A 27,479-nucleotide genomic window follows, 5' to 3' on the forward strand; every position below is an offset into this window, starting at 1 on the left:
CCACGGCACCCTGGTGTAAATAACAGTAGAAGACGGTGGCAATTAAAACTACAGTTCTCAATAGGAACATAACAAACTAATTCAGAATCAAAGAAAGACAGACTAGCAGTAACAAAATATTTTTTAATATCATCTCCAAAAAGTAGAAACCAGTATTTAAACACTATTAATATTTAAAATGAAGAAAATCTCAGATACTTCTGACATATAAAGAGGTACAAACAAAGATCTGGACAATCACTGACTCCTGAAAATTTCAGTATCTGCTGAAGGTTGGAAGGGCTTGCAGCGGCTACTCGTTCTAAAGAAAGTGTCAGGGACCTGGTATGTTCCGGATTTCCCACATTTGGTGCTTGGGAGCAGGATACTTCCAGCTCAACAGCGCTCTAAGTAATTCATCGTTGTGCGCTCTAGAAGTCAATCTGCATGCACAGCAGATCCACAGCAGCCTGAAGGCATTAAACTTACTATTCATGTCAGGTCAGTTCCGCTTTTTTGTGCACACTTCATGTTCACTGGGTATGTAATGCAACTGCATTAATCCAGAATTTTGAAAGTCTGACAACAGGTGATACATCTCCAGACACCTCGAGATTACCACTTAAAGCGGTTTATTGCACAAAGCAGAAAAAAATTGAAGATATAATAAGTTATTTACTTTTTAGGTACCTTAGGCTTCACAAAATTATATTAAAAATCTCTTTATCTAAGGAATACATAAATAAACATCCGTGTGAGCCAGTACACTGACTAACAGAGCACTATCTTCTAGGCCTTTTTGTACCATGAAAGTCGGCATTAGAGGACATGAATTTTCAGCTGTCTCTATAGCACAGTGTCAATTCCGCAGGTTCAAGATTGCTTAAATATGAAGAGCAATTCAGAAACTGATCAGACTATAMGGTAGTGGATAACCCAATTTTAGCACTTTTTAATTTTCACTTAAGTGAGTCAGCCTTAGTTTCTCTATTATTACTCCCCATGCACCCTACTTTAAATCCAGTAAGAACAGCCCCAAAGTCTCACGGTCAAAGCAGACTATAAAGTTTTCTGCTTCAAATTACTGCATCTGCTAGCCYAACATGCAACAAATACTTGTTTCTAGATCCGAAGGTGTTTCTAAAGAGATATGATGGTGCACAATAAATAAAATATAATGACTGCAACAGTGAAAAGAACTTTTTAACTCCTTACAAAAAGTAGAGATGTTTAAATGAAGCTGTGGCTCACTATCATATACAGAATTAAAAAATAAGACTATTCATTTTCTTTCACGCATCTTATTTCAGCTGACAAGAAGCTCTATTTTAGTGCTAACTCCTCCCCACAGCCMAAAAAATTTATTCAGAATGGAAGAAAATGCAAATGAGAATGAATGTAAAATCCCTTCATAAAATGAAATGCTCTGATAACTCAGTGAATATAATTATATACTTCAAGAAAACCTGCCATAGGGATATGATTCTAACATAATGTATGCATTTTACATTTATATTTTGATTTTATTTTAATATGATGCATTTCCATTTTAATTATGCAAATATTCAGTTCATTTTTTGCATTCATAGATGAAAACCTATGACAATTTCCTGAGAACAGAACTGTGTATGATATAAGCTATGTACAATCTAATATGCATTTGAAAATTTCTCATTGGGTTCTTATCTCAGTTAAAAATACACTAATGTGTCGCTGAAAGGAAAAAAAAAAATAGAAGTCCTCTCTCCTTGCCTGAAAAATGTGATTAACATAGCACAGAATGGGAATTCCAAGAGTTACTGCTATACTTTATTTGCCAACAAAATTGTATGAACACTTCCACTTTACTATCTTTTCCACTAAAACTTTTAAAAATATTTTACTTYCTTAGGTAAGTCCTAACTAATACAAAGAATTTTGTATAACAAAGTAATGCAATTATGATATGAAATATATAAAATGAGATAAAACAATGTTGATAGAATAAGAACAAGTCCTGACCTAAGATTGATGATGAAATATATTAAGCTTATACAGTCTTTAAAATGGTTAAGATTACAGCTTTTCTATAGTATTATACATTACTCTCTATTCTACACTACACTGTATTCTACATTATATATATCTCAAATCTAATTTGAAAAATACTTACTTAAAAATAAATACTTTTAAACTGTATGTTTTATAAGTAATGTATAACTACATTAATGATAAATTATTTTTCMCATTCTAACTGCTATGCATTAGTACTGTATTTGTTTTACAGTAACATTATGGCCAAGATAACAAAACTTGAATTACAAAGGGAAAATAATGACACAACATGTCAATGGACAAATATTAATTACGGAAGTAAACATGAATAATAAAATAGAGAACATTAAAGAACTGCAGAAATTGCAATCAACAAAATAAATATAAAGAAGAGATGTGCAGCATAAAGTTGACTGGAATGTATAAAAAGCAATGTTTCAGTTGAAGTGTTACCACAGTTCAATTCTTCAAATCAGTAGGCTACAGAAAAACAATTCACATAAACATAATTGCAAGAAAGCTCTATCAGCATGTGTATTTATTTCCAAAATTATGCTATTATAAGTAATGACTATGTAATCTAAAGGAAAAATCTACAGTCAACATGAAGTATTATATTGGCATTGTAAGATTTTCATTAAAAGCAAGAAAGGAAAATTCAAAAAGTCTGGTCAGCTTCTTACTTCAACAGCTGATTCTAGGGCTCAGAGTCAATGTGCATTACTAATCAATCAACATGCAAAACAGTATCTTGTCTGTTGAGGAAATTGCTGTTTAAAAAGAAAGAAAATAGTACACCACCTCCAATTATTTGCTGATAAAAGTTAGCAAATGAGTACCTCTTTATCAAAGAATTATGAGTAAAAATAATAATTTTATGACTTCAGACATCCTAAAATCTTCATACCATGACAACTCTTGCCACTTAACATAGAATTCCGCAAAACCTAATCTCATTTCAGAAATTCCCCAGGATGTGCACAGGACACATCAGTAAAGGAGATTCAAGACTTACTTAGTACCTTTCCCATATCATTTATCTATCCTGCACATTTCCTTATAGATGCACATCAGACTAACAGGGATTTTCTCCAAAAGAATTCCCATTCCTGTCACCAGCTGAACCACACTAGCACAGCTTTCTACAGAAGAAGGGCTCACAGTGGCGACTTGAATATGTAAATATAATATGGTCTCAAAAAAAATAAAGAGCAGGATCTCCTATTCTAGACACTGGTAGTTATTTTAGAGGGATAAACAATAGGGATAGCCACAAAAAAGTGTACATGACTCATTTTTTTCTCTCCTCTCACCCTTCTAATTAAACTAGATTGGAGTATTGGACAAAAACTGATCTCCTTTCCCAAGACTTCTTTGAAATAAGTTCTAAGTTTACATGTCTCTGTTACACTAATGAGCATCTCTTGGAATGTTACTGATTATTTTTGCCAAAAATAACTTTTAAAAAAGCCTATAAATTATCTTACTTTTACCTCAAAATAAAATATATTCACTTTCTGTYCCTTCAGACTCATATCATTATACCTCTGGGTTTCACTCATGACATAAAAAAAACAGGACCTACGCATATTGATTTCTTACTAAACTCTATAAAAACAGCTCTTCAGAAAATTTCTTCCCACMTCACCCCTTCCTCTCCCTGCTCTTCTTCTAAGTAAAAACTACAGAATTTTGGATGTATCAGTGTTTTCTATCAGATTCTTTAAAAGGCTGTATCAAATAATCACATACTGTTCTCTATCATTCCCTGAATCTTCAGGAAAAAAAAAAGTAGAGTTAAATAACTCTATCTTAAATCCATTTGTTTTAAAAAGAGAGTTTCTTTAGTATTCTATTTAATTCATTTCTCTTTTAATTTTATATTATATTTTGGGTCTGTTTACATTGTTAACAATTTTCTTGAGAACTTGAGAACAAACCTTWAAAATCCTCTTTCTTACCATCATAAACCCTCCTTTAAAACACAGCAATGGGAAATACTGGCTTAATAAGAAACATTCAGTAGCAACTTTTTTTCTCTCTCTGAAACATTTTTTCCTTGTTTCTACGAAGATACTATATTAAGTCAAATGTCAAAAAGCATGAGATAAGGTGTGTGATATACAAATGTTTTAAAAGAAGAAAAGGGAAAAAATAGGGGAATTAAAACAGTTTGGTAAGAAAGCTGGATAAAACAGAAGAGCTGAAAAGTCTGGGAAAGAAAATAGACTGGAGACATCAAGAAGAGGAAGAAGAGATTTTTTWAAAAAACAAATAATTAGGGGGAAAGATCAAATATGTATCTATACTTTAATCCCCAAACTGAATGCATATCCATGGTAATATGATTACAACATTATAAATGTTTAGAGACATTTCTGCTTTTTAGATGGAGAAGTTCAGAGCAATGAAGTATGTCAGAATTCAAAGTTCCACTGAAAATACATGAGCTTGAAGACCCTAAAGAAAGCACTGAGTCACTGGCAGCACTTGCACACGATGCCTGCAGTTACTCGTTAAGATTATCTGCTACTGTTCAGGGCTCAGTTCACTAAGCAAAACTACCCTCCAACCTTTWCATCTTTATTTCAGATTGATTTTTCTGTATTTTACACGTATATTAAAATGTATGCATTATAAACTGTTGCAGTGGTCTGGTTACATTGCTCACATTTTGTACTCGTTTGTGTCTACAGGACGAAGGCCTTAGTTTAAAAATCCCTTTGTGACGGATATTATCTTATAATACAGGATTTCTGAATGGTAGGTTGTAAGTAAGTCTTAAGAATCATTCAATCTTTCGCTGTCTATTAACTGTCTTGATGTATAGAAAAAGACAACTGTGCATATTCTTTGGAAATGTTCAGTTTGTCAAAACAAAAAGCACAGTACTGTACTTCTTCATTTTTCAATGTTAGAAATTCAACAACAGCAGAGTTCCTCCATCATTCATCACTGCTTAATAAAAAGATTTAGCTAAACTTGATGGCTCTTAATTGAAAAAAATAAAGGATTGCTACTGTAAATCTTTCATACTGAGTTTCTCTTATGTGATGAGAGTTACTTCTAATTTATCTCTGAGGTAACATGCCAGCTTCATTAAAATGAAGAACAAAATTCCAGTGACCTAATTGGAAATATTTCATTTTCAAGACACTTCCTACTTCTTTAGAAGAATTAAGGAATCTCTAAAAATTATTTACTCACTTTGTAAAATTAATTACATTCACTCTATGCTCTCTTTAAAATCCACAGAAGTGTAGTATTGTGTCAGCAAAAGTGAGGATCAGACTTAATTATATTTTGTGCTCATAGATCAAGGAGTCTTCTCAATAATATGACTGAATATAATCCTTCACTAAATTGACATCATCAGCTTTCACATTTACTTTATTCCTTCTCTACTTCTATCTCAAGGTTACTTTAGAAACCCTTGTACCATGGCCTRTTTCCACTGAAATCATAATACTCCCATTCTTCTTAGTGGTATTTAGGATGTATGTGGATTTAAAATGAAAATATATTTTTTAGACAGTATTGTTATGCTAGAAAGCATCCACTAGAACCACTCCTAAAAATCTCTCATCATCCTTGCATATATTGAAATAAACATTCTACATCTCTAGGAAGAAGATGCAGTTGATATGACTTCTAATACAATTCAAAAGCACTAACAGCACTACTAAACACTGAATTCTGAGTGTATGAGACATACAGTAGAAAACAGCAAAAATGACAGGTTGTTTTCTACTCAAGTAATTATAATCACAGTACTTACTAGTAACTGTGCTGTAGTAGCCACAATAATGCTGGGTGTTTGGAACTTCTCAAATTAAATGCCTGAAAGCAAGTGTTTGTGTGTCTCCTTTTCCTCCTTGTCTTCTGAGCAGAGGAAGAGATGTACTTTGCTGAGCTTGAATCTTTGGTTCCAYCACAGCAAAGGATCCAAAAGATTCCACGTTTCTCTTCTAGATATCATATCTTAATATATTCTTGCACCGACCAAGTTGCAACCTGAAAGTAGTTAAACTCTTCATCCTTCATCTAATCTTTCCTCCTATCAGAAGCCCTCATTGTTCCAATAATAAGAAAAATTCTTCTAATCTCTTTCCCTAAAATACCTACATAGGTATTACATGCTCATTTGTGTTTATTTAAGTTCTCCACAGACTGGCATTTTCCCTGAAACATCTATTGCACTTTTCTATTGTAAGATGGGATGATCAGAACAATGTAAAGCCATCACTCATCGTTTATTCACCTGACTCAGTCGAAACTCTTTTTGATGAGGGCCTGTAATCACACACAGTATTCCACATGAGATCTCACTGCTTCCTTACACAATGATATTTGTACTTCCCTATTTCTAATGGAAACATTTCATCAAATGCTGCTAYGGTTCCTTTCTCCTTTTTTAAATTACCAGATTAGAAAGTCTTTCTCCCATCTGTCATTTCCAGCTAAAAGGGTAGAGGAAAAATTCTTCAGCCAGCCTTTGACACACCATGCAATTATTCATTAATTCCAAGTAGCAAGTACTGCAGACTAATTTCCAACTAGTAGTTTAGTTTTAGATAGAGACCTTTAGTTCCTTCTCTAGTGCACTTGGAAAAAATCAGTTTAGTATCACAAAAAGTATGATTAATGTTTACTGATTCTGCAAGATCTTATAGAACAATCATACAGAAGCCAACAACTGGACTTTATTCTATAGTTATCATTTTGCATCAATGACGACATATCATAAGACATAGCACTATTCAGATCTCACCACCAACCTTCTCAAAAAAGTCTACAGTGAGGACTGTATGTACTGTACACTTGTACCATTAAAAACATGTATACTTTTTCCATTAAAAGCATATACATATGTGATTCAGTACGTTTTAGTAGATTATATTTAGCATATTAAGTTTTATCATTTCAAGAGTGAATCATTTGCWTAGACTTGGAAGCGTAATTCTTACAGTATGATTAATAATACAAAATAATTCTGTATTTTCAGAATATAAACTATTCTGGAAACAACAGAAACTATTCTATTGTTTCTGTTGGAAACAATAGAAACTACTGGTTAATACCTATCAAAYTGAGAAAAAACTTATGAAAGGAATTTACATAAACTTCTCAAGTAGCTCTTATAAATGGTTCTATAGGAATTACTATGCAGGACAAGACAAGCAGGTTATATACTTTTGGATACATTTCACTGTCAAAGACAGGCTAAAATATTTCAGTGGAAAAAAAATGAAATTCAACAAAAACATCTGTAGATTATCTGCCCATAATGGAAATTTCTTCCAGTCAATTAATGACAGTCTCACATTCACAAATATTCCTTCAAAATATGGCTACATCTTTCTCATGAGAAAAAATTATATGAGAGACCACTAGTATTTATTTAATTATGGTCAATTTAGCATGTTTCCACAGCTAGTGTAAGCATGCTGTCATGGTGATCACTACCAAGTAGAAATGGTAATTTTGTACTCAATATATGAATACCCACTCCAGTGGGTTCAATGTGTTAAACAGGTATGATACAATAAAATCATGTTTAGAGAATGTAGCAAAATAAAGGCTAGCTAGCAAAACATGCTAGCAAAAACATGTGGCATGAGGAAACGAACTACACACAGGTTTCTTGCAAGATCTCAGCTTTGTTCTCTACTAAGATCTATAAAAGAAAGACTGGCTTTATTTGTTCATGTGTTGTGCATTTTRGTATTACTTTAGTATATAAAAGAGAAGGACTATAGCATTATTTTAGCAGAATCTTGGTGTCTCATTCATTTTTCTTCTAATGCGATGTTTTGTACTTTAATATAACAAACTAATTCAGAAATATGTGCCTTTTATACATATTAGATTAAAGGGCAGGTCGGAGAAGAAAAGGACAGCAGGAAAGCAATGGAGAGGGCCCTGCTGTCCAGTGATGACAAACAAGAGAGAGAAGAAACTGCATGTTTATCACTGCCAAATTACCTCACTCTCATATATCTACATTAGAATAGATTCTAAAAGACCCTCATATACTCCCTCATAACTGAAAATAAGCCTGTTTTCTCTGTTTTAACTTGACCAAAGGTGTCCTTAAGGAAATCCCTAGCCACCTAACAACATCACCAAATTCTGTTAATACTCACCAACCTACTTCAGATTTAAATTGAAGAAATACAACTGGMACATAAGCACCTATTTAGTACTTTAGAAGTTTCATATGCAAATCAACCATAGTGTTCATTTTTTCAAGTCACCCAATTTAAAAGAAATAAGGTTTCCAAATTCTGTAGGGCTGCAGCTCTTCTGCTTTCAGTAAGTGTAATCTCTTCATTTAAGTAAATGAAGCTACATTGATTTATGCTAGGTATCTAGGAGTTTCCAGTAGGAAAATAGATTCCAAGATAAAGAAGTCTTTGCAAAGTATCAACCATATAATGAGACATCTGCAAATTGTTTCTGCTATAAAAGATGTTCCTCTTCAACATATTTGTGTTTACAAGTTATTCTTCCACAACAGATTAACATGAAACAATAGACTAGCACATAATAACAAATAGTATTTGATAACATTCACCTACAACWTTAATCTACTCCTTACATGAACTTCAAGTTGTTTGTGGAAGTAAAACCATATGACATGCAATCTGTTTGTGAATGTCTGTTCAGGTTATATTAAGACATTTCAGTATTACAGTTTCTTAGCTGGAATTTCAGGCATTGTCAGTTACCTTTAAACACGGTATCTCATTCTTGTTTATATTCCAAATGTTGCTCATTATTAGTACTTTCACATATGGACTAAAATATCTGAATATAGGAATATGACCAATCTTTAGCTTTAATACTAAAATACCTTCCACTGAATTCCCTACTGCTCTAAACTTTGCTTCATTCACTAACTTTATGTTTAAGAAAAACAAATGGTTGCTGAAGGTTGAAGCAGAAGGAAGATCAATACATCTGCATCACTGGTTAGTTTAGAAGAAAACAGCTATTTATAAAGTACATTTTTTATGCTATGGTTGATTATATCTAAATAATGCAGCACCAGAGAATATTTTTATTCTCAATTCTCTAAACTTTATCAGATCTCACTAACATTAGGCTTGATCATGAAATATAATCATATAAGCTATAGAAAGAAAAACTGAAGAAACTTCTTTGATCTTTCTCTTTGCCATCTTATAATTTAAATTAAACTATTCTGCCAGCATTATTATTAGTTTCTTTTTCCATCTATCTGCCCCTCTAGAACTCAGTTTTAGCCAGATTTAATCCTTTTCCCACTTGGTTCAATTACACTTCCTGAATTTGTGCCTGACTTTTCACTTTTAGTTTATACGACATATTTTTCCACAACTACATGGGCACAAGTAAAATAATATCCAATACCTCTATGAGTAACAACTGCAAGTTCTTTAGTTCTTTCTATCTGCTCAGCATTTCTTGGTCCTCTTCTTGTGCTTTGTAAGATTGCTTGATGAAGAGAGAGTGCTTCTTTGGAAGTGGCCGATTCCAGAACTGATTTTCTTAGATTCATAGCTTGCACTTGCTGCTCTTCAGAAGGTTGTCTATGGACGGTCACTGCAGTGACACTGGATACAGTAACATCAGCAGATGTGCTAGCAACAGTAATAGCACCAGTAGTGGCCGCAATACGCTCCTCTAACTCACCAGTGGAGGCAGTTTTGATCAAAGTGGAAGAACCTGTGGGACACACAGTAGCACTGGATGCTAACTTTTTCTTTTGAATTGTTGTTTCCTGATCAACCTAAGAGATTAAATTTCCCTCTGTTTAACATAGTAAAGACAACTGACATGAAAAGAGGAAAGTCAATATTGCTTTATTTAAAAATTCAAAGTAATCTGAACATTTCTTAATGCTAGTGAACATTTTGCAACTATAGTGATACTACACATTTAGTTTTAAATATTCTGCAAGAAGTGCAATACAGTATTACCTTGTTTACCAATCAGAATGAGAGCACGTAATTGCCAGCCCTACAAATTCAGTCCTGAACACAGTACACTTAGAGCAAAATACACAACTATGTAATTAAATAAGGCCCCAAGAGTAGAACAATGACAAACACCCTAGCCAAGATAATACAGCAGCATTATACAGCAACCTATGTAGTGGGCAATGCTTTGGTACTCCAACAGATAATAGGCCCATCAAATAAAATCATACATTCCATTCCTTCCAGCAAAGCTTGACAGAGCCCTAAATGCTCAGGAAAGTACTTAGACTTGATACAAAGGCACAGGTAGATGGACAGTAAAGGTGCAACATTAACAAAATAAAATCTATGTAATTTTTTTTTGTATTTTATATTGGACAGAAGCTTCAATTAATGTACTGCATATGTAACTCCCTGCAAAAAAAAAAATAAAAATAAAATAAAGATCATTTTATCCTCTCCCCCAAAAAACACACACAAAAAAACCCCAAAACCTACTCCATAAAATGTTTAATGAACAAAAAATTTGTCTGTGCTCTGCTTGAGAAAACATCTGTAAGCTACACTTCTAACTCATGTAATAACTGAATTAGATAAGCCACAAAGGACTTTTACATTATATTACTCCTGTTCCTATCATTGCCCATCCCCCAGATTTGACTGCAGATGTTTGGAGGTCATGYCTCCCATTTGCAAGAACATCTACCACAGTGGCAAATCCATCTTGACGGGAATGAATAAATGACTGGGAAAAGTATAATAAAAGGAATAATAAAAATTACTATACACAAAGTTAATGTACCTTACACTAGTATCTTTATAATATAGCTGTTTCATTCCATATTAATTAAGTGCCTCTTCAATAGTTTTTCAAGAAACAACATGCCATCCTTCTCCTTTTTCTCCCTAGCTGTCTTCTCACAGACTTTTAGAGTTGTTCCTTAAGTGTAATAGGTGATGACAGGATGGAAACAATACCATTTTTCTGCAACGTTACAAGAATATGTACACTAAAAAATGGAAATTAGACTACCAGTGAAAGTTGGCTTATACAGTATCTTTCATGCACGAGGTGTATCAACTCTCTTCACAAAATTATCAAATGTATAAGCAAATGGAACAGAACCTAAATATTAAAAATACACAGTCTTGATAATAGTCTATTTTATTCGCTGCTGAAATTTAGGCTGAAAAGGTTTTTATTCTGCTATATTATTAAAAATTGTTACCAAAAAAAAATTAAATTTCAAAAAGACAACAAATATGGCTATTTGGTATGGTATATATTATTTTTGCTGTCATATACTCAATGCCTCAATATCTATTCTGCAGTACAGCATTTCTAAATCATGCAGTGGTAGTTCACACTGCATGGCTGAACAGCCTTACGTGCACTGGATAACACCTCAGGTTTATCTGTGAAAAACAGAACCATGAACCTTCTGGTAGAGAACAAAATATCCTAAACTAAAACCAACTTACTGGCCCGTGACAACCAGTATAACATAAGTAACTAAAATAGAACTTAACATACGTTTCATTCTTTACTTCAGAATAAAAGGAAGAAAATAGCCATAACTCTGAATAATATCAAAAGACTATCCTATTTATGATTCAGAATACAATAAATCAYGACAGACTGTTATCAAGATTAAAGCATAGAAAATACAAGGGCGTGACCAAAAGATATTTTGGAACATGATAATGTTGAGTAAAATAAATAAGRAAACAAAATTTACTGTACGTTATATAACTATTACTTTAAAAGTAAAATCTAATAGGACACATCTTTGTCATGCAAGCTAATGTACAAAAACAGGCAGTCACCAGCTCCCAGTATCAAGCTCAAAGCAAAATTATATTCAGAAGCTGAGTCACATGACATGTTATGTCCTAGCGCTTTAAAGATGTACAGTGCTTTAAAGAAAAATGAAAACAAGTTAAGAGAAAGTCCATCTAAAAAGAAAGCAAAAAAAAAGCAATACAAAYACCACTCACTCAAAGCTTCAAATCTTATACTCTTACACAGTGAAAACTCCTACACTACTTTACTACAAAGCGAAACACCATACTTGTTATGCTGCCACATCCATTTACACTACAAAAAAAAGAGATTTATACAGGTCAGCAAAAGGTGAACAGAGTAGCATCTGACTTACACAGATTTTAGGACAAAATAAATGTTCTATGTGAACAATCTAGTAACTGTAAGCTACTATAGAAAACTAATATATTGCTATTTCCCTAAATGTCATTTATAATTTATAAAAGCATGAACTTTAGAGTCCTAATATGGTACGAAAGTTGAGGCCAATTGCAACACCTGTGTACGGGCAATACAGCATACTCTCCACTTCAGTCATTCACAGTAATATGGTCAGATTTCAGCTAGTCAAAGAGAACTATCTGAAAAATAGTAATTTCTGATATTATGTGATAGGAAAAAAAACACACAGTATTTGCCCTAAATATTCTGGTAAAAATTTGACAAATTTGCAATGTGAATGTTAACAAAAAAGAAGAAAGGAAAACTGACTCTTGTTTTTTGGATAAAGTTCAATGAACAATTTTCCATCAGCTGAAGCCCACTCAGAGACAGGGCATCACTTCCTAACTCACAATTAGCAACTGAGTGAATGTGAGGCTTGAGGAGCTGCCACGCTGCTGCTTGGGAGGAAGCATTAAGGCTGGGGAGGCAAGAAGGAGCAGTTCAGAAGAAAGGGAACCTGATGGACCCAGACCAAAACGGTCTGAGATCAGCTAGTGAGCCTCTATGGCAAGAGAGCTGATTAAAACCATGAGAACTGAGGAGACTCCATGTGTCAAATTAGACTGCTTAAGTAAGTGAGGAAAGCTTTGACGCAGTACTTGCACATGAGAAGGGTCAACTAAGTAGAAGAAGATCAAGCTGATGCTCCATGCAGCAACTCAGTTCGGAACACTAGTCTGAATGAACTATTGCTCAGAAGTGGTGTAACAGCTAAAACTTTGGATAATGCAAACATAAGGAAGACACATAAGCTTTCTATTTATGTAGGAGTGGAGGTTGCTCATGATTGTAAGATCATTTTTAGTCAAGAAAAGAGGCAAGGGCCTTTGACATTTGCCTGAGACAAAGCTCCAGAAATAGATAATGAATCTGTGCTAGAGGCACAGATTTGCATATGCAATATGCTACAAATACACACGGGGTTCCTTTTGTGAACATATGATAGAAAATGAAATTTACCCCAGATAAACTCATAGTGGAAGTTAATCTAATGAACTGATGCTGAAAAAGCAACCACTGAGGGGGGAAAAAATAACTGGGGAGAGTATGAATACCTCTGCCCACTCTGTATAAGTGTTGACCAGGGAAAATTTTAAGGTAAAAAGTAATAATCTAATACAATGGAAAAAAATGTATTGAAAAAGATTTTCTTCTAATTTTAGAAATTTGTGACCCAGAAAAGCTGCTATTAAAATGAGGAAAGCTAGAAGAATGCATCTTTTCTTCAAAGTCAATAAGATATTTAAAATGTATTACTTTCAGGTTGTAAATGATGTGCCAATACTGAATTAAATTTTATCTACTTTGCATAAAAAACTTGTAGGTCTGAAAAAGAATAATCACACTCATCACAGGAAAGTTCATATGTGCTGGAAAGCAAGATCAGGCAAACGGAGGTCTTTAAGATCTTATTTTTAATCTGTACATGCTTTAGAAACAAGTTATTTTCTTAACCTAATTTAATTAATTTCAGATAAGACAACCTGAGGTTTATGCTCATTTTAGAAGCTTAAGCTCTATCCTCTGTTAGTATGTTGAGTTCAGTCCCAGGTTAAGCTGAGGGTTTCAGCTGTAGCTGCTATTTTTTATTACTCAGAGTTATTTAGCTTTTTATAGTTCGGTTAACATAAGCTAAAATATCAGTGATTAGTTAACATGCATTAGCATACGTTTTAAGACGGGATTGGTCATAATTAACTATTGCTAATTACCATTATTACAAAACACAATTGAAAATAATATCTTAGCAGGGTAACAGATAGGATTTTATGAAAAAAATTAATCCACCTTATTATTAAATAAAGTGACAGCGCACAATTACAAAATTGCCATGCTTTCACACATTAACCGTCAACTGGGCTGAAAGAAACAACTTCTATAGCAACTCCATTTATAAATAAAGCTTTGACACATAGTATGTTACTGTGACTTCTGCTGTAACAAGCTGGCTGTTATTCTTTAACTGTAATGTAATTGTAATTGTAAATGGATGTAGCCAGCAACTTGACTGACTTCAAAGCCTATTACTAAAYGTTTACAACACAACTGAAGAATGATTCATAAAAAGTATCTAGCAAATACTTTAATGAATTGCTCTTTCTTCAGAGACAACTGATAATCAGTGAAATGTTCTAACATAATTTATCTGTCCATTAGTTAGTAACATCATGCTAATTAGAAGTCAAACTAATCAAAAAAAGAGTTAACAGCCCACACTGCAAGATCAGTTCAGATCAACTAGGTTTAAAACAAGTCTTCTCCATAGCGTCATAGAGTAATGCAGAGGGAGAAGAAGGATCTGAGGAGATCTCTTGCACTGCCTCCTGCTCAAAGCAGGACCAGACCTGAGGTCACTCAGGGCTTTATCCACTCATGTCTTGAGAAAAACTTTAAGGACGGAGACTGCACAATCTCTCTGAATTTCATGAGGTTCTTCCAACCTGCCTAGGTTGCCTCTGAATGGCAGTCCCGCTCTCAAGTGTATTGACTGCTCCCTCCAATTTGGTGTCATCTGCAAACTTGATGAGCGTACACTCTGTCACTGTTTCAAGGTCACCAATAAATATATTAAATAAAACTGGTTCCAGGACGGACCCCTGCAGCACTCCACTTGTTACCAGCCTCCAGGTAGAGCTCGAATCAGTAACCATCAGCCTCTAAGTATGTATGTTTTGAATTTCAGCAGTGGAAAAACAGGTGAAAATTGTCAATCATCCACAAACTGATTCACATAAAACTCTAGTGTACAGCTGGTAATAACAAATAAATGGAATCTGAGGCTGCCATTCAGCAGTTATTCTCATCCATTTAATGTCTTCCTGATWAATTCCTAAGAATCAGACTGAGTTCCGAACATCAGAGCAAATAAGAGCTATTCAGCATCTTGTTTATTCGGGATGAATTCAAGGTGCAGGGCTGTATTAGTCCTTGGCACACATATGATCCAAACACGTATCTCCCAGATAGAACTATGGGTCCTTAAGGCAGATGATCCTAAAGGCTACTCACTACAGACAAGTGCTAATGAAGTCAGCCTAGGGTTTTTTTTCTGTGTACCTTAATAGCAAGAAGCAAACTCATCTGCCTTTTTTACAATGAGTTCCTCTTTTCCAAGACAGAATTGTTGACATCTTAAATAAAAGTTGCATATTTCACTGAAGAAAAAAAAAGTGTAGATAAAAATTATATATGAGATTTTAGAATAAGAGTAATCAGTATATTCCATCTTCATTCTCTCTTCAGATGTTTAAGAACTTTCACTCAAGATTTATTTAGTATCCTTACTTCTGAAGCTTCTCCTAGTTAACTAACTTTGCAGTGACCACTGCACCCCATTAAAAGGATTTTTTTCTACAATAAAGAATCTTAACTACCTGTTCTCTTTTGGTATCTCTTTGATAAGTATCTACTCCTTGCACGACCTTCCAATAAAGCTACAAACCTAATTAGAAGGATGTATTCTGGATCTGTTAAAAGAACTTTCAAGTTAGTGTAGAAATAACAATTTATTTGAATGTTTCAGTAGATTCTTTTTAGATATCATTCTAGCCTTATTATTTTCGTAAATCTCATTTTTTTAATTCTTTATACATTTTTAATATTGTTATTTACTGTTAAATTCACATTACAGTTTTGTTTCTGTTGATTTATAAAACAGGAATAAAAAAAGAATAAATCTGAAAGTCAAATACAGATTTGAGAATCTAAAAACAGTAACATGACTGACGCAAAGCATTCTTCTGACCAAACTGATTTTCAGTTCCCAACTATTCAGGAATGAAATAAAACAGTGTATTTCAAGAAATACACCAATAAATATTACGGTTCAAAACAAGTTTCAGGACTTCAGTTCAAACAGTTATCACTGGATTTATCCAAATAGTAAATATTCTAATAGCTGTCAAAACAGAACTTTAATATATGTAATTTGTGCTTTCTTTCATTTTCAGGTTGTCTGTAGTTTGTGTAAACGGATTTAGAATTTAATTTTTATTTCTTTTTGATGCCAGAAGGTACTGCTTTGAATTACTGCATTTTCTTATAGTTTTTTTTTAACCTTTTTTTCCCTCTCTCTTCTTTCAATCTTTATACCATTATTTCTTTATTTTCCGTCTCCCTATCCTTTGTTTTAATTTTGAATATAAAGCTACTGCTGCAGTAAGAAATAGACCAAAACGGACTGAAAATAACAATTAAACATCAACTAGAAATCTTCACAGATATGGGACATACAGATACTTCTATGTATCCGTACACATATACATGCATATGCCTGTATGATTTTCCAGATACTTTTCTCAATTAACTTATTACTGTCTAAAAATATTTGAACTAGACATTGAAAATAGAGTAAATCAATGCAGTTTCATGTTTTTCCAATTCACACTATTTTAAAATCTGAATTTTGGTCCAGACAAAATCAACCTTCTAGCTTTTGACACTACAGAAGGGTCAAACAGCTTATTTCCCTTCTACTAAACTCAGATCATAAAAAGAGAACTGCCACTGTCTGGTTTTATGTGTAACTATCTATTTAATAGATTTTATTTTGGTGAAATATGTTTAATAGCTCTATAATATGAAAACAAGCAATATAGAGCACAGATGTGCATATTCTTCTTTTGGTTTGTTTTACTTTAGTGAAAATATCCTTTTTGAAAACCCTATTACTTTTATTAAAAAAAAAAAGATTAACAGTTATAACAAAAATCAGTATTTGAAAATGAGAAAAGCGTGATCTGACATACTGCATGAAACACTTCTTTTGGAAGGGCTGATATAGTCATATGCTGCTTTTTCCTCARTGGAAGTGCCTATCAATGCAAGATAGATTTGTGGATCCACAGTAATCATACAAAAGAACTTAGAGAACTCAAGACTCTACTTCAAGAATATTATTAGAATCTATATGATGAATGATAAAATGCTGTGGAAGGATGGTATTCACATTTATTGGTCTTACACATCAGTATTCATCTTACAAAAGAGAGAGGTGCCTTTATTTATCAAAAGTGTTATTGTTTCCCACAGACTACTTAGGATGAAAGGAAAATACATGCATTTTACACATTCTGCAGTCTGAAATACAGCCCACAGTATTTGGACCATGCACCAAAATAGACCCTACTACTACATTGTTTCATGAAGAGGTTTTTAATGACTGGATCTTAGAGAGTTTTGGAAATCACCCTCTCCTAAGATTTTAAACAGAAGAATCAAGAAACAGTAGGAAAGACTTTTTTGTTTGTTTGTTTTCTAGCAAATTAGTACTGGTTAAAAATACTGTCTGTTCTTAGAAGGGCTGCTCATTGGCTTCACAAATAGCAAACGTAAACTTTCAGAAAAAGTATCTTGCCAGTTTACATTAATATCAAACTAAATATAATCAGTGAGAATGACAGAATACAAATCTTAATATTCAAGCTCAGAGTTTGCATGCTTTCCTCTGCCTGCACCAAGCAAAATTAAGAATGATACAGAAGTTTTGAACACGGTAGCCTAGTAAATGTGATACAGCAATTAGTAACAAAAGGCCACGCATTCATGCTGACGTGCCAGCGCAGCGTATCAGGACTTGCCTTGGCTTGCTTTGAGATTGTTTTGGCTAGTTTCAGTAACTACTGCCCGACCTGTCCGAGCTTGCGGCCTGAGAACACGGTAGACATTAAAGACCTAACAGAAGTCTGTAGTGACTGCGTAACAAGGAGCAGGCATTTATATCTACAGAGGCTGGGGGAGGCTATTGCACAACTTCCAGATTTTTGTTAAGACTCAGTGAGAAGKAAGCCGGCTGTGTTAAGAAAACATAGAAACGCAACGGACTCCACGATCGAGGAGGAAGAACGCCGCACCGTGAACATCTCCCTCATCACTCAGGAGGTCCCAGGATGTTCAACTCCTTGTAACCCTCCTCCTCTGAGGGACACTGAAAAGGTGAGCGTAAGACCAGAGAAAAGAGACGGATTTAGGATGGTTGTTCTTAAACAGGAAATCTGAGTGTATTATTATTATTGAGGTTTCCCTGTAGTAGAAATCTGGACAATTAGACTGTTAAAACATCATTCAGACTAACACTAAATTGTTAGCTCTGTATATGTTGTGTTCCCTTTTGCCCCTAGTAACTTTCCGTGTGTAACAACGTTATATGATAAAGTACATGACTTCCCAACTAAATTAAAATCTGACGTTCTCCATATGAAAAGTAAATCATGTTTCCATGTACCTGCCAGCTCCTGCTGTCCCTGCTGTGCCTCTGCCCCCCCCGCCAAGCCCGGCTTCACCCCAGCTCCAGCCCCAGCCCCAGTCCAGCCCAGTGCAGCCCGGGGCCACGGACCCTTGCCCCGCGATGCCGCAGCGCTGCCAGCTCCGGCCCCAGGACCCCCCACGGCCCCGGCCCCATGGCGGTGCCCGGTGCCCTCCCGGGGCTGGGGCTGCTCCGGCCGCCCCCAGCCCCAGCAGCCAAGCGCCCCCCCCACCCCCCACCCCGGGGAGCAGCCGGCCCATACAGCACCCTCGCAGGGATTAGCAAAATGCAACATTTACCTGCAAAGCAAAACATTGCATTCAACAATTCTCTCTCTTACTGCTCATTCAGAACAAGTAAATGAAGTTCATCTTTAAACAGAACAAATGTTACTTACAAGGCAATACAATGCTGAACTATTTATAAATCAATTTCTACCATATTATATTTTTATTTTGATTTAAAATGTCAGAATCCACTAAATAAAATTTTTTTATACTATTCCTTAAGAAGTGTGATGAAAACAACAGGAAGGAAGAAGGTTCCTTCAGTACAGAAACTGATTCAAAATCCACTTACACTTCAAAGAGAAAGCTACTTCCGAAGAACACTAAGTGTTGTCAGCATCAAGTAGGCAGTAAGTGAACTTTTGAGCGATGAAGCGGACATCCAGCGCAAAACAGAACAGCTCTGCCTCTCTTCTGGGTCAGATACCTCCAGTGATCCAGTGGATTCAAGATAGCTTCAGCTAAATACTTATGAGTTAAAATGACTTGTCTGCATTCTCAAGAATGCAGTTATCTTAAAAATGTGTAGCTATTCTTAAGAAAGTAACACAGAAAGTGTCTTAATGAGCATTTCAGGCAATTTTGCACCACATTACAATCCTAGGAATGAAAGAGTTAGTTAGCTTCAAATAGCCAAAGTGGTTACTATTAACCAAGCTAGCTAGTTCATTTAGTTCAAGTATCCTTTCTCAGCAATGTATTAGGTTGTATAGACCAATGCTCACAGAGAGACGTATTCTGTATCAGAAAGATATACTGGTATGTCCAAAGATACAGAAATTCAATTTTTCTAAATGGCACATGATTTTGGATACTTCTTACAGTATGCAGCTGACAGAACTTAAAGAGGTCCAGTTTTGAGAACAGTGGTTGCACAGCGCATCTGACTATTTCATTATCTTTTCTCATTCAAAGATAGAAATTTTGTATTTTTCAAAGAATTTGACAATTTTCTACCATCAAACACCAAACATGATTTTCTGGCTTCCTGTCTTCTGGTAGTCTGCTTTTAGCAACTACTTTCTTTCTACAGAGAAAAGCTAACTAGACTAGAAGGCACATTCATAGCATTAGACAATGGAGACTACCAGACAGGTAGAGGAAGTAGAAGCAGAAGCAGAAATTAGGTTTCAGAAGATAATAAATGGAAAAAAAAAGAAGAAAACAGGGACCAGTAATACGTTATGTTATTTGGATAAAAACACAAATAACAGCCCACAGAATCAGGAGACTAAACTGTGGAAATTAGTGTATACTCTCTACCTCCAACACTGATGTTAATATGGGATTGTGTCACATACTTTAGGATGGTTTCTCTGTAGCAGGTGGACACCTCTTAGACATCTCCACAACAAATTTTATACCCTCTCCTGTGCAAACTAACTCAAACAGCATTATACTGAAAATCAATTATTATAACTTATCTTGACAGAAACTAATCTGTAATAAACACGTCTTTCCTGGGCAGTTGAGTGCTTGGCTAGCTTGTTTTGTTTTAGGGGGAGGAAAACATTCAATCACAAATTTTTCTCTTATCAGAACTGTAACCATGAAAGATCATAGAATCACAGAATCAATAAGGTTGGAAGGGACCTCTGGAGATCAKCTAGTCCAATCTCCCTGCTCAAGCAGGGTCACCTACAGCATGGTAGACAGGGCTGCATCCAGGCGGGCCTTCAAGATCTCCACAGAAGGAGACTCCACAACCTCTCTGGGCAACCTGTGCCAGGGCTCCGTCACTCTCACAGGGAAGAAATTCCCTCTCACGTTCAGGCAGAACTGCCCGTGCTTCAATTTCTGCCCATTGCCTCTTGTCCTGTCACATGGAACAACTGAAAAGACTTTGGCCCTGTCCCCTTGACACCCTCCCTCCAGGTACTTGTACACATTGATCAGATCCCCCCTCAGTCTTCTCTTCCCCAGGCTGAAGAGGCCCAGCTCTCGCAGCCCTTCCTCATAGGGCAGGTGCTCCAGCCCTCTGATCATCCTCGTAGCCCTACGCTGGACTCTCTCCAGTAGCAACACGTCTCTCTTGTACTGGAGAGCCCAGAACTGGACACAGGACTCAAGATGAGGCCTCACCAGGACTGAGGAGAGGGGCAAGATCACCTCCCTCCACCTCCTGGCAACACTCTTCCCAATGCACCCCAGGATTACCATTGGCCTTCTTGGCCACAAGGGCACATTACTGGCTTATGGTCAATTTATCATCCACCAGCACTCCCAGGTCCTTCTCGGCAGACCTCCTCTCCACARGGTCAGCCCCCAGCTTGGACTGGTGCCTAGGGTTATTTTTCCCTAGGTGCAGCACTCTGCACTTGCCCTTGTTGAACCTCAGCAGGTTCCTCTCCGACCAACTCTCCAGCCTCTCCAGGTCTCTCTGAATGGCAGCACAGSCCTCRGGTGTRTCAGCCACTCCTCYCAGCTTGGTATCATCARCAAACTTGCTGAGGAGGCACTCTGTCCCCTCATCCAGGTCGTTGATGAAGAAGTTGAACAGGATGCAACCCAGTCCTCAGCCCTGGGGGATGCCACTAGCCACAGGCCTSCAAMTRGACTCCACGCCACTGATAACGACCCTCTGAGCTCTGCCTTTCAGCCAGTTCTCAATCCACCTCACTGTCCACTCRTCTAACCCACACTTCCTGAGCTTACCTAGGAGGATGCAATGGGAGACAGTGTCAAAAGCCTTGCTGAAGTCAGGGGACACAACATCCACTGCTCTCCCCTCATCTACCCAGCCAGTCATTCTATCCTAGAAGGCTATCAGGTTGGTCCAGCAGGATTTCCCCTTGGTGAATCCATGCTGGCTCCTCCTRATCACCTTCTTTTCCTCCATATGTCTGGAATGACATCCAGAATGAGCTGTTCCATCACCTTTMCAGGGATGGAGGAAAGATGTCAGAAACCTGCCGAATGGGTCTTGAAAAATACTGAAATGCTCATTCTTTACATAGAAATTCTGTTTGATGCTCACAGGATACTATGTCCTCCATCTCCCTCATTAGGTTCTGCTTACTTCTACTTAAAATTTGGCTGCTTTATGCTTGGTCAATAGTTTTGCCATCATTCCTAGTTATTTTACATAGGTAACAGCTTCTGACAGATTCCACACAGTTCCCAAAGTAATTCTTTCATATGCAGGAAATAGTTGCAGGATGTTAGTCAGTGAGAATTTTCAGCAAATATTAAGTGAATTCATTCTCTTGGGAAATAAACATACTACATTAACTCTAACAGAAGATCAGCACAAAGAGAAACATTTGCCTCTGTACAAAAGACCTCACTGTGCCCATGGAATACTTAAATGTCAATTAGACCCTCAAAATAGACATTGTGTTAGCCTCTCCAAGAAGTAAAAGGGTGAATTCCTTCCAGTTCGGTTAATATTAGCCAAGTTGGTTAATTATATTGCTTAACAAATTCCCACTGGGGTCATTGGGAAGCTGAATGATTCTTAGCTTAAGCTTGCTATCAGTGTCAAAATAGTGTGTTCAAAAGGCTTCAAAAATAACTTAAAGTCAACTTATTTCTTAACGTAAATGTCTGGCTCTATTTCTGAGCTTTTATCCTAAAAAAAAGTCTTCAAGCAAACTTACACATAGGTGTGTGGGGGGGAGAATACTGGAAACACTGTTTTTGTCATATAATATATAAAATAATAATAAAAATAATAGGTTAGCCTTGTTGTTTTCTTTGAATTTAAGAATATACCCATGGGACACTGGGTCAGACCAAAGACGTATCTAAATATATTATCCTATTTCAAAGTTTGGTCAAAAGTGTGTATAAGCAAAAATATAAGAGCTAATCAAGTACATAAGTGATGTTTCCCTTGCCTCCAACAATTTGCAGAGCAAATTGCAGGCCTAATTTGCAGGGCACTAAGCCARGCATGGTTTGTGTGTGCAATACCCCTCAGTAGACTTCCCTTCCATTAATTTGTCTAGCTTTCCTTTGAATCCATGTAAATTTGCCAATCCACAGCGTTCAGTTGAAAGGAGTTTCCCAGCTTGACTATGGATGTGAAGAAATACCTTCTTTTTTTTTTGTTTTAAATCTGTCTTCTACTAATCTCATTTGTCCATAGTCAGCACTACTCTTGCCATTCATGACTTYCCAATTTGTATCATATCTCTCCTCTCTCCCCAACCTCGCCACTCATTTTCCAGACTGCAGAGTCCTAGATTAGTCAGCCACTTTTCAAACAGAAATTAATCCATGCCTTTGATCATCTTTGCTGCCCTTCTCTGAACTTCCTCTTAACTACTTTCCCTCTTAACTGTTCCAAAAYATTTGAGCTTTCTGAGAAGATATCACTGGAACTGAAAATGCATAAGACAATGTGATTTGGGCTAATTTCACTTTAGGAAAAAGTAAAACTAAATGTTAACACCTGGTATAGAAAAATCACCCAAAACAGATATTTGTTGTCATCTCTAAAAGCAAGCAAGCCAATAAAAACAAGAAACTTCACAGTTAGTAGATGCTACAAACAAACCTTACTATTCAGACTGCTACTCTACTGCTGTTCTGGCAATGTTCAAACAGCCTTTGAAACAGAAGGTATGACCAACGTGGTTCTCAGAGGAATATAACTAACTTTTTGTTCAAATCTGAATGGTACTGGAGTTTGACATAATAAACATCTAAAGCAATTACATATCAGAGAATCTATATGTCACTAGTTAGAGACTTTACAGATTAACAAATTGAGTGTATGTTCATTAGTACACAAAATACTAATGAATGTATCCTCAGCTACATTTAAGTGAACACTTTATTAAACAGAGCAACGTTTTGGTATGTGTGTTTACTCCATTTCCAAGTGCCTCTGAATGGGAAAAACTGTCAAATTCTTGGAGCTTTCAGATACTGCTACCGATACAAATAAATATACAAATAAGTTTGCCCACACTTCTATGTATAAAGAGATCCACTGATTAGAATCAAGGAGGAGGAAGTGCTGCAGGAAATTTCAGAAAATTCTTACATACCTTATGTGGAATAGAATTCATTAAAAGCTTGACTTCTAATAAAATAGATGTAATGGTGCAAAGACTTATTTAGTAAGGAGTTTGGGGGATAATTTGCACAAGTCAATTTTACTTTTAGAATTAGATAAGCTTAGAATTAGTTCTGAAGAATAAAGTCAAATGTCACCACTTATTAAATACTAAGAAATAAGTTGTGATACAACATATTACATGGATAACATTCTTCTTTATATTGCAGAACATAATTTTGGATCTACTTTTTCTCTTGGTAAAAGAATAACTTTGTAATCTTTAGGCTCAAAACCATTCGGCACATTACTCAGTGTTCATCCATTCGGTGCGATTAGACTTCTCACAAATAATAAAGAAGGGAGAAACGTATAGAAGATCAAAACAACTAAATTCATGCCTTAACACAAAGTTATCCAGTTTGTATGATTAATTCTAAAACTAAACAACTACCCTACTTTCATCCTTAAGTTTTGGAAGAACAAGACTTCCATCAAAAATGCAACCACACTTAAACAAYTAAACAAACAACTCTTTTGGCCAAATAGAACAGATACAGAAACACAGAGAAGAGAAAAATCTACATAATGCGGAGGGAGAGGGAAGAACTGATTAGAAAGTACAAGCCTCACAAGGGTGTGAGGCAAGATGCACAAAAGATCTCTTATTCAATAATTTCATTATTCAGTTCTATCCATCTGGCTTTTTTTTCCTCCTAATCCAAACTACCTCTCTCACTGTATGAGTGTCCCTAACAGTACAAAAAAATCTCCAAAATGACCTCTTAGAATTAAAAAGGTAGAGAATATTAGGCAGAAAAAAATAAAAGAACTAGAAATGGGGGTAAATCATTTAACAGAAACAATCCTGTCCCATATATCTGCTGTCACTGATAGTAACATTTAACATTCTAACATTTAAAATCTGTTTTTCCAAAGTTAGACCACTTAAGATTTGTTTCCTTCAAACTGTCCGGTAAACTTCATAATGTGCTTAAACTACTCTGAAGCTAACTAGAGTGGCTTATCACTTTTGATCTTGATGAAACAATTTTCTCTATATAACAAATATATTACTCAATGAAAGAGCCTAAACGTATCGTGGGAGCATTGCAATTTCAACATTTTCATACAAAAATTTTATCTCAATATCACAAAATACTCGGACTGCATACAAGTGTTTTATCCCAGTTTTTTCCCTCTGTTGCTTGTTATCCTCCTGACATGAGTAACCATCAGTGCTTGTACAATGTGTTACATTATTTGGAGGTCACGACAGTGTACAGYTTAATAGTAATGTTTTGATCTCATCAAAAGAAAGTATTTTGAAGGTTGTAGTTTCTATTACTTTATCCTTGTCTGTTTTTTCATCGTGGCTTCTTCATTCAAGAATTTTGTTTCAACATAAGTGGAAAAGAAACAAGATTCCTAGTAAAATAGTATTACAATTATTTTTCAATCAATTAGTATACTTGTAGCTGAAATATTAAACTGGATAACATATCAAAATATAGCCACTTAAAAAGCCGATTCTCTATTAAGCAAAATAATTATTTGATTTTAAATGCAAGGTATTTTGATGCATACTCCTTTTTAATGTATCAGGTATATGCAGATTACGACATATAACTCACTACACTATTTCACAAACTGTGTACTTAATAATTCTTTCACCTAACAAAGGACTGATAGTAGCTAGTTAATTCATGGACTGGAATTCTGTCCACTGTTAATAAAAAACAAATAGATTACAGTACTTAAGGAGAAGACAGGATTTTTAGGAGTGCTTCTTTACCCCATAAATTCTAATAAAACTGAAATACTTCTAAAAACTGGCCTGCTATTTTTTAACTTTTCAGAATTTTAATATTTCATTTTAACCCACTTTTTCCTAATCTTTTATGTTTGAAATCTTTCCATTTCTGYTTTTAAATTCCTGAATGTCAAACATGCTAACTTAAATAAGGAAAATACTTCAACTACTAGCTAAACAGAAATCAAGAATAATTCAATTTTTTTCACCTCTACAGTGCTTGGAATTTTTAAAAATCAGTAGTACATAAAACATCATCATTGTTTCTTTTCTAAATAGTTGAAGATAAGTGTGTAGAATGTTAAATTAAATAGAAATGTATTAAAATGTTTGAATGCATCTAAAACATTAGAGGCTTGTCTTTATGTTTAGTATGAAAATAAGATGAAGCACCTATTAAATGATTTTAAAAAAAAGAAAAACTCTTCACTGTGTCAATTAACACAGTAAATTACAGTCCATCAGTATAAACATTAGCATAGACTACCATGCTTTCAAAATTAACTTCAATTACTTTTGTTTTTTAAAAAGCAATATATTACTTGGAGCATTTAACTCAATTAAAAATTTAGAAAAAAATCTTTCTGGATCTGTATATGATTAACTATCAAAAGAATATAACCTTCAACAAATTAACCTTAAAAAGCAGTATTACTAAAACCTATAATTAGGACAATTAAAAGTATAGGTATTTCAAAACGAGAGATCAGCAAAATGTGGCAGTTTTTCTCATTTCTGTTTCRACTACATCAAAATCAATGTCACTCTGTGCACTTTGTTCTGTGGATGCATAGGTGTGAATAAAAGATCTATCAAGAGTGCAAAGGTGGAAAATCTTCCATTCAGAAAGTATAGCTCAGTGAATATGAAGTGGAGCTAACAGACCCATGAGTATTAAAATCTGCTAAATGCATTTACTTATGTGGCAATGTATGTAATTTAAGCACAAGTTATTATGATACCTGGAGGCAAAAAGTGACCTGCTGAAAAGCTCTGGTAATTTGCTTTCGTGCTATAAGRACAGTGTTCTTTTTTCCTTTATCCATCTCCAAAATAGCTAGCTGTTTGGGCTGTGTTTTGACAAGAGGAATCACTTCAGGGTCTGAACAGAGCAACAACTTTACACTTCTGACAACTAAAAATCTGTCATACATCTCCCTCCGGAATTATGGATGCAATCAGCAACTTCTCCACTCTGCCCTAAGCAGAGGCAGGCACAGCCCCTACCAAAGCAGCAGGCTTCCACAGCTGAGGCTCAAGTCGTGCAGCACCTTCATTTCTCTCAGGCAATCTCAAGATCCCCCTGAATGTATTGGTGTTAAAAAGTCATTCTAGTGAGTGAGTGGTCACTTTAGTTGAGAATTAACCTGAGATAAAGACWCCTACACCTGTGTGTCCATAGTTGTACTAAGTGTGTAAACTCAATGGCAATCTAGTCAGTCTGGTCAGGATAATGTAGCTTTTTAATTCATCCTAAAATACACCCTCGGACAGGACATGCTGCCTATTTGCTGTGAATTGTCATTTTTGATCTTCTTCCCTGTCTTCCAGTTCCTGCTCCGGAAGAGCATGGCCTCCTGTAGGGTCTCCCTAATTTGCCAAGAGCAGGCAGACCCCCCCCCATCACTGCAGAGCCCCTCCGCCAGTCCTGCCAGGTGACCAGCCAGATCGCTCCTTAGACAACAGCATTAGCTAATTACGAGACAGATTCAGTTGCCCACACATATTTTCCTCCTTTAGGGCAGTTYTGAATCTCTGCAACACCTTGCTTTGTCTCCAGCTGCCAGAAGAGCCCGTGCACGTCTGCCAGGAGTATCTTGAATACCCTAGGTCATCTGTCAGTGCACATACACGCACGGGCAGCTGAGCAAGGCCCCACAGCTC

At 35.6% G+C, this 27,479-nt stretch overlaps 1 protein-coding gene across 4 annotated transcripts in view; it reads right to left on the reverse strand.

Annotated features, from left to right (window-relative positions):
- CSMD3 (CUB and Sushi multiple domains 3) overlaps positions 1-27,479 on the reverse strand; it is a 678,537-nt gene that overhangs the window by 407,608 nt on the left and 243,450 nt on the right. For 3 of the 4 annotated variants that reach the window (XM_085320309.1, XM_085319522.1, XM_085318752.1), the window contains one exon: positions 9,409-9,723. The exons of the other annotated variant lie outside the window; for it this stretch is intronic. In XM_085320309.1, the coding sequence (XP_085176435.1) occupies positions 9,409-9,723 (315 nt within the window). The remainder of the gene's footprint in view (positions 1-9,408; positions 9,724-27,479) is intronic. 4 annotated transcript variants of the gene reach the window in all.

The sequence above is a fragment of the Rhea americana genome, unplaced genomic scaffold (genome assembly GCF_003343005.1).
Source record: "Rhea americana isolate MKP2758 unplaced genomic scaffold, rheAme1 scaffold_0, whole genome shotgun sequence".
In the NCBI taxonomy this organism is placed as follows: Eukaryota; Metazoa; Chordata; class Aves; order Rheiformes; family Rheidae; genus Rhea; species Rhea americana.